Consider the following 16,550-nt stretch of genomic DNA (forward strand, 5'->3'; position numbering starts at 1 on the left):
TGGCCACACACTGAGAAATTAGTGTCAAGTCAGTACACTCCACCCCACACTCCATTTACACCATGCTGCTGTGGCTGATCACTGCAGGAACCCAAAAACTCACCCATGGGCCAGAGAGTGAAAAACGACGATTCCAAAGCCAGACGAATAAATATTTGGAAGCCAGAAAAAAAGTACAAAAATGTTGCTGGAACCTTTATTCTCTTAAAAACAAATCTTCCTTTTGGTTTTCCTTTTTTTTTTTTTTTTTTTTTGACATGGAAAAATGTTTACAATATTCTTACAATTCATAATGTAAACATCTGATATGCAGGCTATGTGATATGTGACCCCCCCACACACACACACAAAGTGGTCGCTACCCATAGGTTAGCAACTGTTAGTCTAAATGATTATAAAAATACACACAAATATTTGATCAGTATCTTAACTCTCAGATCACATAAGGTGGGGGAAAAAAATAAGAAATTACCTCTCCTATGAAGACAACTATAACACAGTCCAGTTTCTCTTCAGGGTACAGATTATCAATAAGGGAATGGAGGGTTTCCATGAGGTAAGATTTAACTTGTCTCTTCACGGTAGGAATTCCCATTACTATTGAAACTGGAAAATAAAAATACAGTAATTATGTAAAAAAGATTTTATGATGACAATGTAGACAAGTGTACAGAACAACAGAGTAATTCAATTTTAGAAAGAGAAAGACTAAGGGGAACGTCTATATGTAATTCTCTTCCACGTGACGAGGCCAAGGGGTGTATGTAAACAAATAAGTGGTAATAGGACTAACCCTCCTGCCAGAACAAACAGCTGCAAACAGCTCACATCTGACACACAGTGAACGCCTTGTATTATCAGCAGCTCGAGGGAACCATGCCGGCAGACACACCAGGCAAATGCAATTTGGGGACAAGTCACAAAATAACCAGCCAACACTCTTTACAGGGTCAAGAACTGCCCTAGACAGAAGAGACGACGAGAACGTGAAGTAATGATGTGGGGAACACGGAATTCTGAGGACTGTATGGCTTCCCTGTCAACTCCCTGGCTTGGGTCCCTGTGCTGTGAGTAAGGTTGATGGCAGCATTTCAGGGTGCGATCATCATCTGGCAGAGGAAGCTTTGTGAACTACCAGTCCCTTAAAGAGTTCCAGTATTATGCTTTCTACGATACTGCTTGTTACGGATGCAAACTTACTCCAGCATGGCTAATACATCAGGGAACAATCTGGATGTTCATATATAATATGAACTTCATACTTGCTTATGTGTGGTTTCTTCTCTAAGACACACAGTAGGTGGACACTGGACAAATGAACCCAGCTAAGCCGAGTTTAGAAAAATGAACTAAACAATGTGGGAAAACACAAAATGCACGCACCTTAAACATTTACCAGCTGCTGTGAAGACAGCCATCCATATCATCCACACAGATACATCTATTTCAGACAACTCATCCTGTACCGCTCACAAGAGCCCAGGCTGGTGCTCTCTTGCTACCGACTCTACCAGGACAGCCTCCTGGGGTCCTTAAGCAGGGTACCACATTTACTGTCGTTAACTGTGCTATTTATAATCATATGCGATATTATAGGTTCTTCATGCGTAACTGACAAGAATTCAGATCTTAGGATCATTTTTTCTCATTTTACCACACAATTTTATCTGACTCAGTGATTTGAGGGATTCCATAGAACTGATAGCATTTCGAAGTCTTCTTTGAAAAACTGTATCTTAAAGCCTTAAAGCATTAGTATCCTAAGTATTATACACACACCACAGCAAATGCTAAAAACAATCCTAAACCAGGCAGGCTGGCAAACACCTTTAATCCCGGCACTCGGGAAGCAGAGGCAGGTGGATCTCTGTGAGTTCGAGGCCAGCCTGATCCTAGAAAAAAAGACCAGGACTACAAAGAGAATCCCTGACTCAGGCAAAACAAAAATGAATATTAATCATGGAACAATTTCCTGGAGATGCTAAGAAATACTTAGAATTGTAAAGCTGAGACGGAGGCTTAAAGACAATGAACCTACCTTCACTGTTCCAAAAGTGACAATTCCAAGGGACTAGTGGTGGAAGGAACTGTCCCTAAGGTGGCATCTCTCCCACTCTAGAGACGTCAGTGGCTCTGAGAGGCAATCTACTCATTCTGTACCTATTATATAGGCAGGGCAGGATTCTAGGTGCTAGGCATAAAACGGGAAACGCCTTTGCACTCATGAGACTTATGAGAGCTGAGGAAGAACACTCCAGAAGAGAAAGCAGCAGGATGCTGAAGGCACGATGATCTTGACCTAATCGAGATCTAGCAGGATCAGAATAGATCTAAGGCAGAAAGGAATACCCTCCGTGGAGACAATCCAAGCTGAGGCCAACTCCGAGCAGAGCAGACAGTCACTGGGAGGTTGTGAGCCAGGAAGTCACATTCCAAATTCGCCAGAACAAAGAAAGTAGAAGCTGCCTAAATTTAGCATGCCCAGTCTTCAATCACTCAGCCCACCTTCAGCTAAAACTAAGCTACGTTCTGCTTTTAGCATCCACTGTTTAGCCTTTCTTTTTTTCCTTAGGATGAGATGTTGGGCAGTTGGCTCTTCATTCTGTCTTCCTACCTTTATTTTCCTCTTTCACTGGACATCAGCTGCTGGCCAACGATGGAGGCTCAGCCCTAAGCCCTGGCTGACCTCATTCATATAAACTTCTTCAGCAACCACTCATTCACGAATGGTCACTCATAGCCTTAAACCTAACTCGAGAGTCCCCCTCTGAGTCCCATATTCAAATATCCAAATGCCCGGTTGACAGCATCTCAAAACTTAACCTGCCCAAATTTAGCACATCCTCTTCTCTAGAATACCAATGCTGTGAGTTGGGGAGATGGCTCCATGTGGCTCACGTGGGCCGTAACTCCAGGGGATCTCACACCTGAGACCTCCCCAGGACCCACAGTCACATGCACATACCCCATACACACACACTGCATAGTTAAAATACAATAAAGTCTTAAAAACCAATGCTGTAGAACATGCTTTACCCTCCTGGATTTCAGGAGCATGTCCACCACGTGTCCAGTTACACCATCTGGAATCTTAGAATTCTCCACGGCATTCCCTCAAGCCTAGACCCAGTCAGTCTCTCTGTCCTCTCCTAAGTGCTCAAAACTCAGCCAAACAACACCCCCCAAACCAACTGCAGTGCAAGCTGGCTCTGTCACAAAGGGTTAATTAAAAGCCTATGCTTTGGGCTTTGTACTTTTAAATTTATATTTCATATACATTGGTGTTTTGCCTGCATGTATGTCTGTTAGAGGGTGTCAGACCCGCCCCCCGAAACTGGAGTTACAGACAGCTGGGTGCTGGGAATTGAACCCGGGTCCAGTAGAAAAACAGCCAGTGCTCTTAAGCACTGAGCCGTCTTTGGCCCCAGAAGTCTATTTGTCTTCCCACTGCTTCTTTGTTAAGACTTGTTGGTCCTCGTTCTCAACACCAAGTGCTGGGCTCTTCGGTCAGCTTAAAATAGTTCATCTACCTCTCACAATGGCTCCGCTGCCCACGCCCTCAAACACTCCCCCACTGTAGCAAACATGAGCTCTGTAAACGTTAAATCTTTAACTAACCTGTCTGCAACCCTTAGAGCCGTGGGTCTCAACCTCCCTAATGCTGAGATCTTTTAATACAGTTCCTCGTGCTGTGGTGAACACCCCCACCACAAAATTACTTTCGTTACTGTTTCATAGCTGCAATTTTGCTACTGTTATAAATCGTAATGTAAATTTCTGAAAGGCAGGGTATCTGATAAGCAGTCGCTGTGAACAGGTCACTGGGCCACCAAAGGCTTCCTACTACACCTCTAAGGCGAAAAATCTGATCTCACAATCCCTACGGTCTTTTAGCCTTATATAACTTCTCTAGCTTCCTTTGGTTTGACATGGTTCGTCTACCCACCCACTTCAGTTACACTGGTCTTCACCTATTTTCTAGAATGTTCCATGCTCCCTCCACCACAGCGCCCTTCCAATGCTCTTGTTTTCTCCTTCTCTCATCGTGACGACTTCAAGATGCCCACGCCCTAATACCTGGAATCCATGAATGAGTTACCTGACCCGTGCAAGGGGTTTTGTTGGCGGGACTAAGTCAAGCCTCTTGAGGTGGGAAGATCTGTGGGCGGGACTAAGTCAAGCACGGGATGGAAAGGGTATTTTGGTATGCTCAGTGTAACCAAAAGGAGCTTTACCAAAACATAACTGACAGGGTCAGAGTGCACAGAGGAGGTGCAGCATCGGAAGGAAGGCTCCTGGGGAGAAATCTGAAGATGCTGCGCTCTGAAGACAGAGGAGGGGCCACGCAGAAACACAGGCAAACTGTCCAAACTGGAGAAGGCCAGGGAACCAGTCTACCCCTGTGCTCTGAGAAGCACGTGCTGCTCTTCAAGAGAACCTGGGCTCTGTTCCCAGCAACCACATGGCAGCTCACAACCATTTATAATCCCAGTCCCAGGGGACCCAAGAGTCTCTCCTGACTACCTCCTGAGGGTGGCGCTCTTGGTATCACATGGGACATATTCGTACACATCAAATAAATCTGAAAAGTAACACAAGTATGAAATTCAAGCTCGAAAGGATGACGCACACCTGTAACCCCACCTACTCGGGGGGGGGGAGCAAGTGTGTTCTCAGGAAGCTTGGGCTTCATAGTGAAAGCTCATTTTACAATAAAAATCCCCAAACAACAACAAAGGAAGATGAGTCAACAGCTCTAGAGTAACCGGTTCATCAATTTTAATATTCTGGTCTCTGTATTTTAAAACCTATGAAGAAAAATTCAAATTAAATTGTCCAAGTTCAATTAAGTCAAACATGTTAAACTCAAGCAAAAAAAAAAAAAAACGGGGAACTAGAAATACAAAGTAGCCAAAAGATCCAATTAGGAAAATTCTAGGGTTACGAAGGGCCAAGGAGAAAGCAACAAATTCAAGTGTTATCACACAGGACGCTCATGAGACCGACAGCGCCTGTGTCTGTCTGTCTGTCTAGGGAAAACTAGGACAGATGTGAGACAAAGCCCGTGGCAGGACCGTCATCAATGCTGGGGTAAGTCCGGGGTGAAGGTCATCCCTCTGCGCCCCCCCCCCCATTTTTAAAACAAAGCTTACAAAGGTTTAAGCATTTATGTGCCTGAACTACAGGTCTACTAAGTCTCACTCTGCTACATGGGGAAGAAATGTCCACAGCCCTTCAAAGAGCAGTTTAGGTGAGCCCCAAGGTGCTGTGCGGAGATTGGGGGGGGGTTAATCTTTTGTCCTATTAGACTGCATTCTGGTGGTGAAAACCACTTTCCAAAGCCCAGTTCAGGTAACAGGCACACGGGGAACTCACCTCCCGCCCTCCCGCTGGCGATCTGCACCGCAGGCTGAAGACTCCCTTCATTTTGCAATAAATGAGGCAAATGATAATAAATGCTTGGCACTTGCAAGGATTTTCTGCTCGTCAGCTCCTTTAGTAGCTTTAGGGTGTTATCTGAAACACAGAAAGACAATTAAACGGTGGGGACCGTCCTGTACGGCTGTTCCAATACGACTTCCATTTTCTGTATGCACTGCTAACCCGCCAAACTTTTACATGCAAATTGTATCTCCCTAAAAAGTGTAAGTGAAAAATTTTAAACAGCAGCTGTAGAGAATGCTCTCGGCACATGTCAGTCCTTCGTGTGGTTTTAGTTTTCACCTAGGGGACCAATGAGTGACTGACTGAATAGCTTATGGACTAAACACCTCCGGTTAATTACACAATATTGCTTTAAATTTCCATCCAACTGAAATTTCACCTTCTAAACCAGGAAGTTAACAGCAAGGACTGGGAACCACAACTCCACTAAAAATATGACGAGAGAGATGGATCAGCCATCAAAAGAGCCTGCTACTCCTCCAGGACCCGGGTCCCAGCACCCAGTCCCAGGAGAGCTGACACCCTCCTCTGGCGTCCTTGGGCCCTGCACACGTGTGGTACACACACATGCAGAAAAAAACCCACCCATACCAAGCTCACATATACACTATCATAATGAAGTTAAAGCTGAACCTCATTGTAAAGATATCAATGTTACAACACCCTGTTCCCACCCAACCGTCAGCAACAGCCTGAATGATGCTTAAATGTCAGTCATGGTGTAATTACTGTTCCAGAGATTCAGCAGAATGGAAGGCCCTGAAACAGTCTGTCCTGTGACTCAGGCATTTTCTCTGGATGGTTTTAGCTTTTATGCATTCAACAGATACTTAATTGCTTTCTGTCTTGTTCCAGGAATGGTGCCATGTGTCTAAAAATCACCGGCCATCAAAGCATAATCTAATGAAGATCACAGGGCTGCCACAAACGCAGCCAATTGACACACAGAGCTGCTTCTCACAGACTGTGATTTAGCGGAGGAAAAATGACCCAGGAAAACATCCATTTGCTAATTATAGAAGGAAATGCTTAATTCGCTGTGGTTTATGATTAGCACACTAGCTATGTAAGTACTTTAGCCAGTGTGAGGAGTACACAACCCAGTCCTAACCACTAGGGAGGCTGAAACAGGAAGATTACAACTGTCTGAAGCCTGCCTGGGAGACACAGACACTGACTTCTTGATCAGCCTGGGCTACAGAAGGAGGTCCCATCCCATTAAAACAAACTTTTAATGTAAACAGTATTTTGAAGAATGCCAGACACTGTGGTGTGTACCTTCTATTCCAGCACTCTAGAGACTGAGGCAGGAGGATCTCTGTGAGTCTGAGGGCAGGAGGGCTCTGTGAGTCTACAGAGCAAGTTCCAAGACAGCCAGAGCTTCAGAGAAAAAGACAGTCTCAAACAAACAAAAAATGATAATGGAAGGATGCTTCATAGTATAATTCCAAGAAAATATTTTTTTAAAAAAAATGTATACAAAAGACTAAAAGGAAAAAAAAATGTTAACCGAAGTCACTGGCCATAAGGCTTCTGGGTGACTTTTCTGTAACTGTGCATTCTGTGGCTGTAAATGGTACAATGACAAAACACGCATGTGTCCTCTGGAGGAGAGGGAGGAACTTGGAAAACGAGGTCAGGTGTTGCTATCAACATGTAAGGCATCCCTGGCTGGCTCTGTTCAGAGTCCCTGAAGCTGAATCTAAAGTGCCAGTCTGGCAAGGGCACCAGGGCCTGGCACAGACCCTGAACCACTGACCGCCAGAGGCAGAAGGTATGGCCACAGAGAGGCGGTGCTCCTCTGTCTACAGGGTCCCCAGGAGAGGATCAGATGCTTCCCAGGTTCGCACTATAAGACAGGCTTCTTCCTTATTATCATACAGATGCAAGAGAAGCTCATAGATTCCCTCAGTGGCCATCTGAGGTCAAACACGGGTTATCTCATACGCAGACTGAAGTGAAAGTTGAAACTGATTTTTATTTTTAAAGCATTTATTTAGGGGGTGGGGACTGAACCCAGGGCTGTTAGGCTGGCATCAAGCTTCCTTTGACCACGCCAGGTTAAAATGTAACCTCACTATGAATGCTTTCAACAGATACCTGTTCTTCACTATCACTGATGAAATGTAACAGCATTTTGTTGAGATCAAATTCAGCAATTAACAAAAATGCATTTGTAATTCACCAGAATAGCAAATGTTGCGTGATTTTTTTTTTTTTTTTTTTTCTTTCTGAAAAGGACAACGCATGCTGACTAGCTATTCCCAGAGCTCTCCGGTCACACACCCCATAAAAACTCACGAATGCGTGCCACTTTTAAAGTACCTGAAAATGTATTAAATGCAGTGTTACTTCCATTACTTGCTGCTCCTGCGTGGCGAAACTGTTGGACAATGGCGTTCAACTCAGAAGAGCGTTGAGATATCCTATGTTCAGCTATTCGAAGGCGTTCTTTTAAAGCAAGAAATTCTCGTTGATAAGCAATTAGTTTTTCTAGAAGCAAAACAAAAAAAGAAAAATCATTTAGTATGACTTTGTCTTTAAAAATAATAGCAACACACTTCCACAGCCTAAGGTAGTAGTAGGCTAGGCACGAACCTGCAGGTACTACTGCCATTTTGCTCACCAATATCATTTCTAACCATGCTCTAAATGCTTGTCCTTCTACCCACAGGTAAGCCGAGTTCTCACTCCTCATCAAAGAAGCTTTTTTTTTTTTTTTTTTTTTGTCAACAGCAGGAAAACTATTAGATCCACAACTTGTCAAAATGCAAATGACCACGTGGCCTAGCCCCAACTGATGAGGTCTACGATGCAACACCTAAGGCTCAGGAAAAAAAATCACAAAAGTTGGGGGGGAGGGGTCAGAAGGATCCTATGGGCCAGAGGACCAGAGAGCCTGCTGCTAATGCCTTATAGTCTTATAGACATGACTAGCAGGCTTGCATCCTTGAACTCTCAACAACAGGGTTGTCTAAATGAGACCTAGATGTTAAGCACCAGTTAACATGTCAATGTGTAAGGGGAAATTTTCATAGGCCCCACATGCCTAGATGAGTAACTAACTGTATGCAGGCAGTCAATGGCTAGGGAGGGAGGGAGGAGCAGTTTTCTGCAGGGGTGAGCGCCATGATAGGTTACCCAATCCCAAACGGTCAGCGTACAGGTAAGTAGGAGTGCATGTACTTGTGCCTCAGGTAAGCAGCAGAGGAACCAGGAAGGCTCAACACACAGCGCTAGCTCTTCAAAGGGAGAGCTGTATATATAACCTGTTTCCAGCCCACAAGCTGGTGATCTTTCTGTGGGACCAGACCATCTCAAATCCTCCCCGAGACCCTTATCTTGAGCATGTTTGCCTCAGTCAATCGGTACCGTGCTATCCATCCCCTACCCGGCTTTAATCCTGAGCTTGTTTTCCCGGTTAATCTGCAGAGCCCATGGTTATGGAAGATGTCGCTTGTACTTTACAAGGGGTTCTTCCGCTTTGAAATATACGTGGGATTGAGTTCATTATCACCAGGAAGTGTTTTTTCCAAATGTGTGAGGTAAATGCGCTTAAAATAAACTACTTGAGGTCAGACTCTAACACCAACTGCTGAGTCGTGATCATGGGGAATCCTGAACAGGTACAGATGAGCAACATGAAATAAGACTCAGCAGGCTGCATGCCCATACATATAAACATGTATATGATACGTGTAGCAGTAATGATTAAAGAGATGAATTTGAGAGGGAGTTGGGGAAGACACAGGAGCCATTGGAGGAAGGAGGTGGAGGGGTGAAAGGTATATAAATACAATACATATAAAATTTACAAAAAAAAATTCCTTAACTACATTAAAAAATTATTTGTACAAATGCTTTCAAAATTTAAAGTATACTTCCAAAAATAAACTAACAAAACTGCAAGAACAGATATATAATATACTCAGCACTAAAAATCAAAACAGGTCCTTGCTTGTTGGACAACAGAGTTTCTACTAACTTAATAACCATAAGGGTGTGAGGACTCTACAGAGTTACATAGAGATGCCCTGTCTGGAAGAGGAGGGGGGGAGGGGGAGAAAGAGGGAGGGGGAGGGAGAGGGAGGGGGAGGGAGAAGCCCGGGACTAAAACCCTGAAAAAGCCCTGCTCACCGCCCTCTTTCGGCACAGTGAGCTCTTCAGACACAGGGTAATTATCTGTCACAACGCCCCACTTTGCTGACACTGAGAAGCAAAGCCACGTAAGCTGCCATACCCACCCCCCACAAACCTGCTGTAGAAAGGACAGTAATCAGTGGGCACTGTGACCAGGAGAGGCTTTTAAGGACGTCCAGGGTGCCACCGTGTCCCATTTACCCATGCAGGTGACGGGGTTTAATGAAATTCCATACTCGACATTCCTGGCACAGGCACTTTCCTGTGTAAACTCATAACAAATGCTAAGATACCATTCATAAATCCAAAAGCAGAACAAGCCGAACGTGGTGGTGGAGACGAGGTCCCAGCTTCTCAGAAGCAGCAGGGTCCCTGGAGACCCGGGATCAGGATCGAAGACCAACCAGAGCCACACACCAAGATCCCAGCTCAGAAACAGAGCCATCATCGATAATGTGACGATTATCACAAGAGGCAAGATGTACAGCAAAAACAGTAGAACTAAGTTGACTGGGGTGGGGTGGGGGACAGAAATCACTCTGACCCTGACCAGGGAAGACCCCGTCCTATAAAACAGCTCTTCCCTAAACTCAGTAACAACAAAGTCAACACTGCAAAATGACAACTGGGGAAGGAGGTTGTATGCATTCTAAAATTTATCTAGGACACCACCTTTTTAAACATCTAGAAAATACTATGGGGAGCATGGTCTGAGATCAGATCCTACCCAAGTTTGCAGGAATTAAGTGTGTGGCCCAACCGCCCCCCAACCCCCAGTCTGGAGACTGTTGACAGGGACATCAGCCCCAGAGCACCCCAAAGGGTACTTGCTGGTGAGCAGCCTAATGTCCCTCCCCTTGAGACCCAGGCAGTGCCAGCACACTGGTTTTTGAATACCACTTGCCACCAATAATAACAACAACAACAACTTCAAAGGAATAATATTTGAAGACAAAAAGGGAGCCGTGGCATGGCTCAGTGGATAAAGGCACTTGCTACTCAAGCCCAGAGAGCCAAGTTCAAGCTCCAGCATCCATGTAAGGAAAGAATCAACTCTCACAAAGCTGTCCCTGGGCACGCTGGCCCCCACACAAGCACACAATGACAAAATTTTTAAAATTCCCTGAAAGACAAAATGTCAAGACATTGTCAGGACACAAAGCCACCTAAGGGGCTCTTAAGGGACAATTTAAAGGCCCTAAGGGACAATTTAAATAACGAAACTAAACTACTGATGGTAATAGATTATAACCCATTGAATAAAATTGGAATCAGTGAGTTCACACCAGCAACAGAGTAGACCCTCTGGGGGGGGGGGCAGAGTGTCTTACAGTAGACCGTCAGCTAGGGACCAGCAGCTGAGAGATAGATACAACGTTGCAATCATCACAGCAGTAACTGAGGAACGAGCGCAGATGCTCAATTACCAGGTGCAAGTCTGGTAAGGAATGAGGGCCTTGCATCATCTCAAAGTATCTCCCCACCAGCACTTATTTTACACGGGAACAAATGCTAATTTTAGAGTGCGGAAACTTGGCAGACATCCTTTATGTTAACCGAGGGGCCAAAGTTCACCATCAGCCATAACAGGGCCAAGACTAGCACCTCCTGCAGAGATGCACCAAAAACACACCCGGCTTTCGGTGTGCCTGCAAGACCACCACGTGATCTCAATCTACTCTAAAGGAAATGGCAGACCCAACCAAACACACAGCATGTACTTCAAATAATGTGGAAGGGTTGCCAAAGACAAAGGCTATGAAACACCCAAGACTAACACTGCAGTCTAGATCACAAGACCCACAGCTCAATCCTGGATGAGATTAACGGAGACAGAACTAAACTGATACCAGGATCGTTGTCAGAGAACGTAGAAGAGACAGATGGGGGCCAGGCAGGACTTGTGCTTCTGGAAAGTCAGCATAGAGAGGGCCCCTTGGGCCGGCGGGTAAGGTCACACTGCCGTTTCAGTCCATGCTCTGAATCTACCCTTCACAGTGAGTCCCCTACACCAGAGCACAGAGCAACATTGCATTTCAATCTAGAAAGCCAAGTGCTTGTGAGAAGTTTCTAGAACACTCTTCAGAGTTTTTCCAATTTAGTTCAAACCCCTCCAAATGACTGGCGTGTTTATACAATCCCCCATTTTCAACATCTGTAATCATTTGCATTCTGCAAGGGGGCAATGGCAGGAACCTGGGGGATTGTCTATTCCCATGGGCACGGGAATCTGCCTACTGTTTTGTTTCCATTGCAGATGGAATTTAAGTGTAAAACTTCCAAAATAAATTGTTGATGTTTGATCCTTCGGTGAAAATGACAATTTTAATATGATTTTATAGTTTGAAATAACACTTTTGGACTCGCTGTAAGAAAAAAAAAACCGATGCACAATATCTATGAACATTATGAATGCATAAAAACAGAACAGAAATTTACAACTTTTAACCAATGGAACCTTCTAATTAAGATATGGGGTTCACTATGGACTTTGTGAATGTTAAAAGTTAACAAAAATTACATACAGCTTTTTGGGTTTTTTGCTTGTTTGTTTTGTTTTATTATGAAGTTAAGATAAACTATAAGATTATGGTTGGAAAGAATGTTGATTACCTCGCTTTGTTCCCGAATAACAAAGAGGACGGGACTGCTCCTAAAGTATGGAGATTTTTATTGTAGATGCAAGGGAGAAAGCAGGAGGGAAGAGCCCAGGCTGAGCAAGGCCAGCAGATTAACCCAGACCATGAGAGGAGGGGGAGGGTGGGGGAGGGGGAGGGGAGGAAGAGGGAGGAGATGCAGACCAAGAGAGACAACCTGGGCCAAAAGACCAGCATCCCTTCCCCAAAACCGGGATCAAGTTATTTATGTAGGGATCAAGCTGGGCAGAAGGAAGAGGAAGCCCCACCTCCCCCACAAAGGAGAAATTGGGGTGTGGGGGGGGTGAAGCATGCTGGGAGCAGCTACAGGTTCTGGGTGAGACTTGTCATGGGTCTGATTCCTAACAGACCCTCTGTCCTTTAGTGTTACCTCGTACTCTTTCACAGGGGGGAGGGGACTTACACATACACACACACCACACACATACACACACTACACACACTACACACATACACACACACCACATACATACACACACCACATACATACACACACACCACACACACACACACCACACACACACACCACACACATACACACACACCACACACATACACACACACATACCACATATATATACACACACACCACACACACCACACACACACACACTACATTCACACACACACACACCACACACACCACATACATACACACCACATACATACACACACACCACACACATACACACACACCACACACACACACCACACACATACACACACACACCACACACACTACACACATACACACACACCACATACATACACACACCACATACATACACACACACCACACACACACACACCACACACACACACACCACACACATACACACACACATACCACATATATATACACACACACCACACACACCACATACACACACCACATACACACACCACATACACACACCACATACACACCACATACACACATACACCACACACACCACACACATACACACACACCACACACACCACATACACACACACACACCACATACACACACACACACCACACACACACACAGGAGCAACTCAGTAACACCATTCTACAGCCTACAGACTTACTTTTCAGGCACTCACTGTCTTTGAAAGGTATTATACTTTATTTTTTTTTAAAAATGACATCCATTGTTCTTATACAGGCAAGTTAAAACTGAAAGACCCTGGAGGCAATCCCCCACTTACAAAGCTCTAAAATAAGCTGGCAGAAGGGGAGGGGCTTAGAGAGAGGAAGGAGGGAAAGGAACAGGCAGTTTGCAGAGTCAGACCCCACCGCCCTGCTCGCCCTCGAGCAGCACAGGCGCTGAGCATTTAGCAGGCCCATTTAGCAGGCCCGCGGAAGCTTTCTCTAAAGACTCCTCACTTATGCCCACAGATCAAGGGGATGGAGCCCTGACGCCCCAGGTCGGCCTGCTCTGGTCAGAGTCCAGCTGAACCCCACCTAGGTGAGTCAGTCTGCTTACAAACGCGGATGCCTAAACTATCTGCTTTCTCTTCCAGACCGAAGGAAGGCACGAAGATAAAACTCCTTGTCCTAAGCCTGTGGTCACTCTGGATTCCAGGAAGAGCAAACCTAGCAGAGCAGACACCTAGAAGAAGTCATTATCCAAACAGCCAGTCCATGTCCCGCAGCAAGGGTAAACAGACTGGTCCGCTTTAAGCAGTAACAGTACTAACTACTTCAGACACCTCAAAGGACCCGATGAGCAGCAAAATTAGATCACATCTCGACCAGAACTGTGTAGCGTCGATGCTGTAGCTCACAGCCCACCCCTCCTCTATTTAACCCTAAAGCCCATGTCAAAACCCTAGAGATGACCTTAGAGGGTCACTGGACCCCTTTATCTCTCTCTCTCTCTTTCCACTTCAGGCCCTCCTGACATTTTGGGTTCTACTTTTTGCCCTCCCTCATCTCTGTTACTGGAATGACTGGCCAAGCCTAGGCTGGCAGGTCCGCGGAGGTCCTGAGTTTTGCCCTTAGAAATCCAGTTGCAAACAGACAATCCCTACCTAGAACAGACAGGCAACCAATGGCCATAAACAATGCCAGCTGTCTCTCCCCCCCCCCCCCCCCCCGCCATTTCCTCAGCTTCCAGACAAGCTTCTTCTGTAGGTGAGAGGCTGGACCTGAATGAAACCTGCTGACTGTCAGAAGAGGCCAGCACCTTGCTCAGAAGCTACAGCCAAGAAGCCCAGAGTTTAACAGACGCAGGGGAGGGGGGGGGATTGGGAGGTGCTGAGGTCTTCCGGGTGCTCTGCAGACCTAGCCTGAAGGGTAAGTACATGAAGGACTCTGAATAGGTCCCTCCATGCTCTTAAGTGCGTGCGATCACTTTCCAAACTTAAAACAAGCAATGAGGTTAGCTCGATTCTCATTCTCTTCACTCACAGAACAAGGGGGAGCCACGACCAGCAAATCTCTGAAGCACCGCTATCTCTCCATCACGCTTAGGTAGGCAATCGTTACAGGGTGATTCAAAACAGCATCAGGAATAGGCTGGGCTGCACAGAGCTAACGCAGACTCGTTTCCTTAGAACTGCATCTTAATCTGAACAGATTTGCTCAATTTCCTCGCGGAAGGAGCAGTATCTTTTTTGTAATTTCGTTATCAAGACCTAAGTTCCATTATAGTGAAATGAGGAGGGGGGGACAAGCTTGCATAACTTAGGTACTCATTTTAGTAGACTTAACTTCTAAAAAAAAAAATAAATAAATAGAAGAAGAAATATTGACAGTGTTGGCTAGAGAGATGGCTTCAGCGGTTAAGAGCACAGAGATCCCAGCACCCACATAATGGCTCACAATCATCTCTAATTCCAATCTTAGGGGATACAGTGCCCTCTCCTGGCCTCTGTGGGCACTGCACACACGGTACACACACACACACACACACACACACACACACACACCACAGAGAATAAAATTTTAATATTGACAGTGACTTTGGTTGGTCAATAACCATAAAGAACGTGGAGTCAAAGTTAGCAGATAGGTATAAACAGCTCTCCTTAAACTCACTGGCATGCATTATGATTGTTTGAAGTGTTTCCGTTCTTTTGGCTTTTTGAGAGGCCTGCCTCCCAGCTCCCAAATAAACCACACACAGAGACTTAGCAGTACTTACGAATGCCCAGCCTTAGCGTGGCTTGTTGCTAGACAGCTTTTCTTAATTAACCCGGCTACCTTTCTCTCCGGGCTTTCCCCCTCACTCTGCTTATCTTATTCCCTTCTTACTCCACGGCTGAGCGGCTGCCCCGGCATCCCCCCTCCCGGTTCTCCGGCTGCCCCTCCTTTTCCTCGCTCTCCTATTTCCCCTCCCGCCCGCCAGCCCCGCCCATCCTCGCTCCCACCTCACTATTGGCCGTTCAGCTCTTTATTAGGACATCAGGTGTTTTAGACAGGCAAAGAAACACAGCCTCACAGAGTTAAACAAACACAGCATAAGCAAAAGTCACACACCTGAAAGTAATATTCTACCACACTGTTTCCTGTAAGTTGTTTTTATTCTTAAAGGAAAATAAAACACATTTTTTTAATCTCTAAAAGAGGCAATGTCTTGTACTTTCCTATGAAGAATTCTCCAAGACAGAGCATTCCATTTTACATTAGAACAGTGGTTCTTACCTTCCCAATGCTGCCACCGTTTACTACATACAGTTCACCGTTTACTACAAACAGTTCCTCGTGTTGCGGTGACCTCCAACCATAAAATTATTTCATGGCTACTTCGTAACTGTCATTTTGCTACTGTTACGAATTGTAATGTAAACATCTGATTGCAGGATCTCTGACATGTGACCCCCCCCCAATAGGTCAGGACCCACAGGCTGAGAACCGCCCCCTGCATCAGAACCGTCTTCATTTTGAAACCTGACCTGGAACTCACTCTGTAGACCAGGCTGGTCTCGAACTCGCAGAGATCCGCCTGCCTCTGCTTCCCGAGTGCTGGGATTAAAGGTGTGCGCCACCACGGCCCAGCTGACTAGAACCATCTTAATCTAAAGAGCCAAACACAACCACACCGAGTTTTCTATTGCTGTGGGAAAACACAAAAGGAACCAGGGGAAGCAAGGGTTTTTTCGGGGATTACCGGTCACAGCCCCTCCTCCAGGGACGCTGAGGCAGGAGCATGGAGGTGGGCACAAAAGCAGAGGCCACAGGGATGCTGCTACTCAACGTGCTGCCCACTGGTTTGAGTCCCCTGCTCTTCCCAGGGGCGACACCACCTACTGCAATCAGCAATCATGGAAACGCACCACAGACGTGTCCCTGAACCAACCCCAGGGAGGCCATTCAAC

General features: G+C 45.6%; 1 protein-coding gene across 1 annotated transcript in view; it reads right to left on the reverse strand.

Annotated features, from left to right (window-relative positions):
- The window catches only part of Mgat4a (alpha-1,3-mannosyl-glycoprotein 4-beta-N-acetylglucosaminyltransferase A), a 77,966-nt gene that overhangs the window by 33,080 nt on the left and 28,336 nt on the right, over positions 1-16,550 (reverse strand). The window contains exons 3-5 of the mRNA XM_051204566.1: positions 7,771-7,938; positions 5,377-5,517; positions 473-606 (exon numbers count right to left, since the gene is read on the reverse strand). Of these exons, the coding sequence (XP_051060523.1) occupies positions 473-606; positions 5,377-5,517; positions 7,771-7,938 (443 nt within the window). The remainder of the gene's footprint in view (positions 1-472; positions 607-5,376; positions 5,518-7,770; positions 7,939-16,550) is intronic.

Source organism: Phodopus roborovskii, unplaced genomic scaffold (assembly GCF_943737965.1).
Source record: "Phodopus roborovskii unplaced genomic scaffold, PHOROB, whole genome shotgun sequence".
NCBI classification, from domain to species: Eukaryota; Metazoa; Chordata; class Mammalia; order Rodentia; family Cricetidae; genus Phodopus; species Phodopus roborovskii.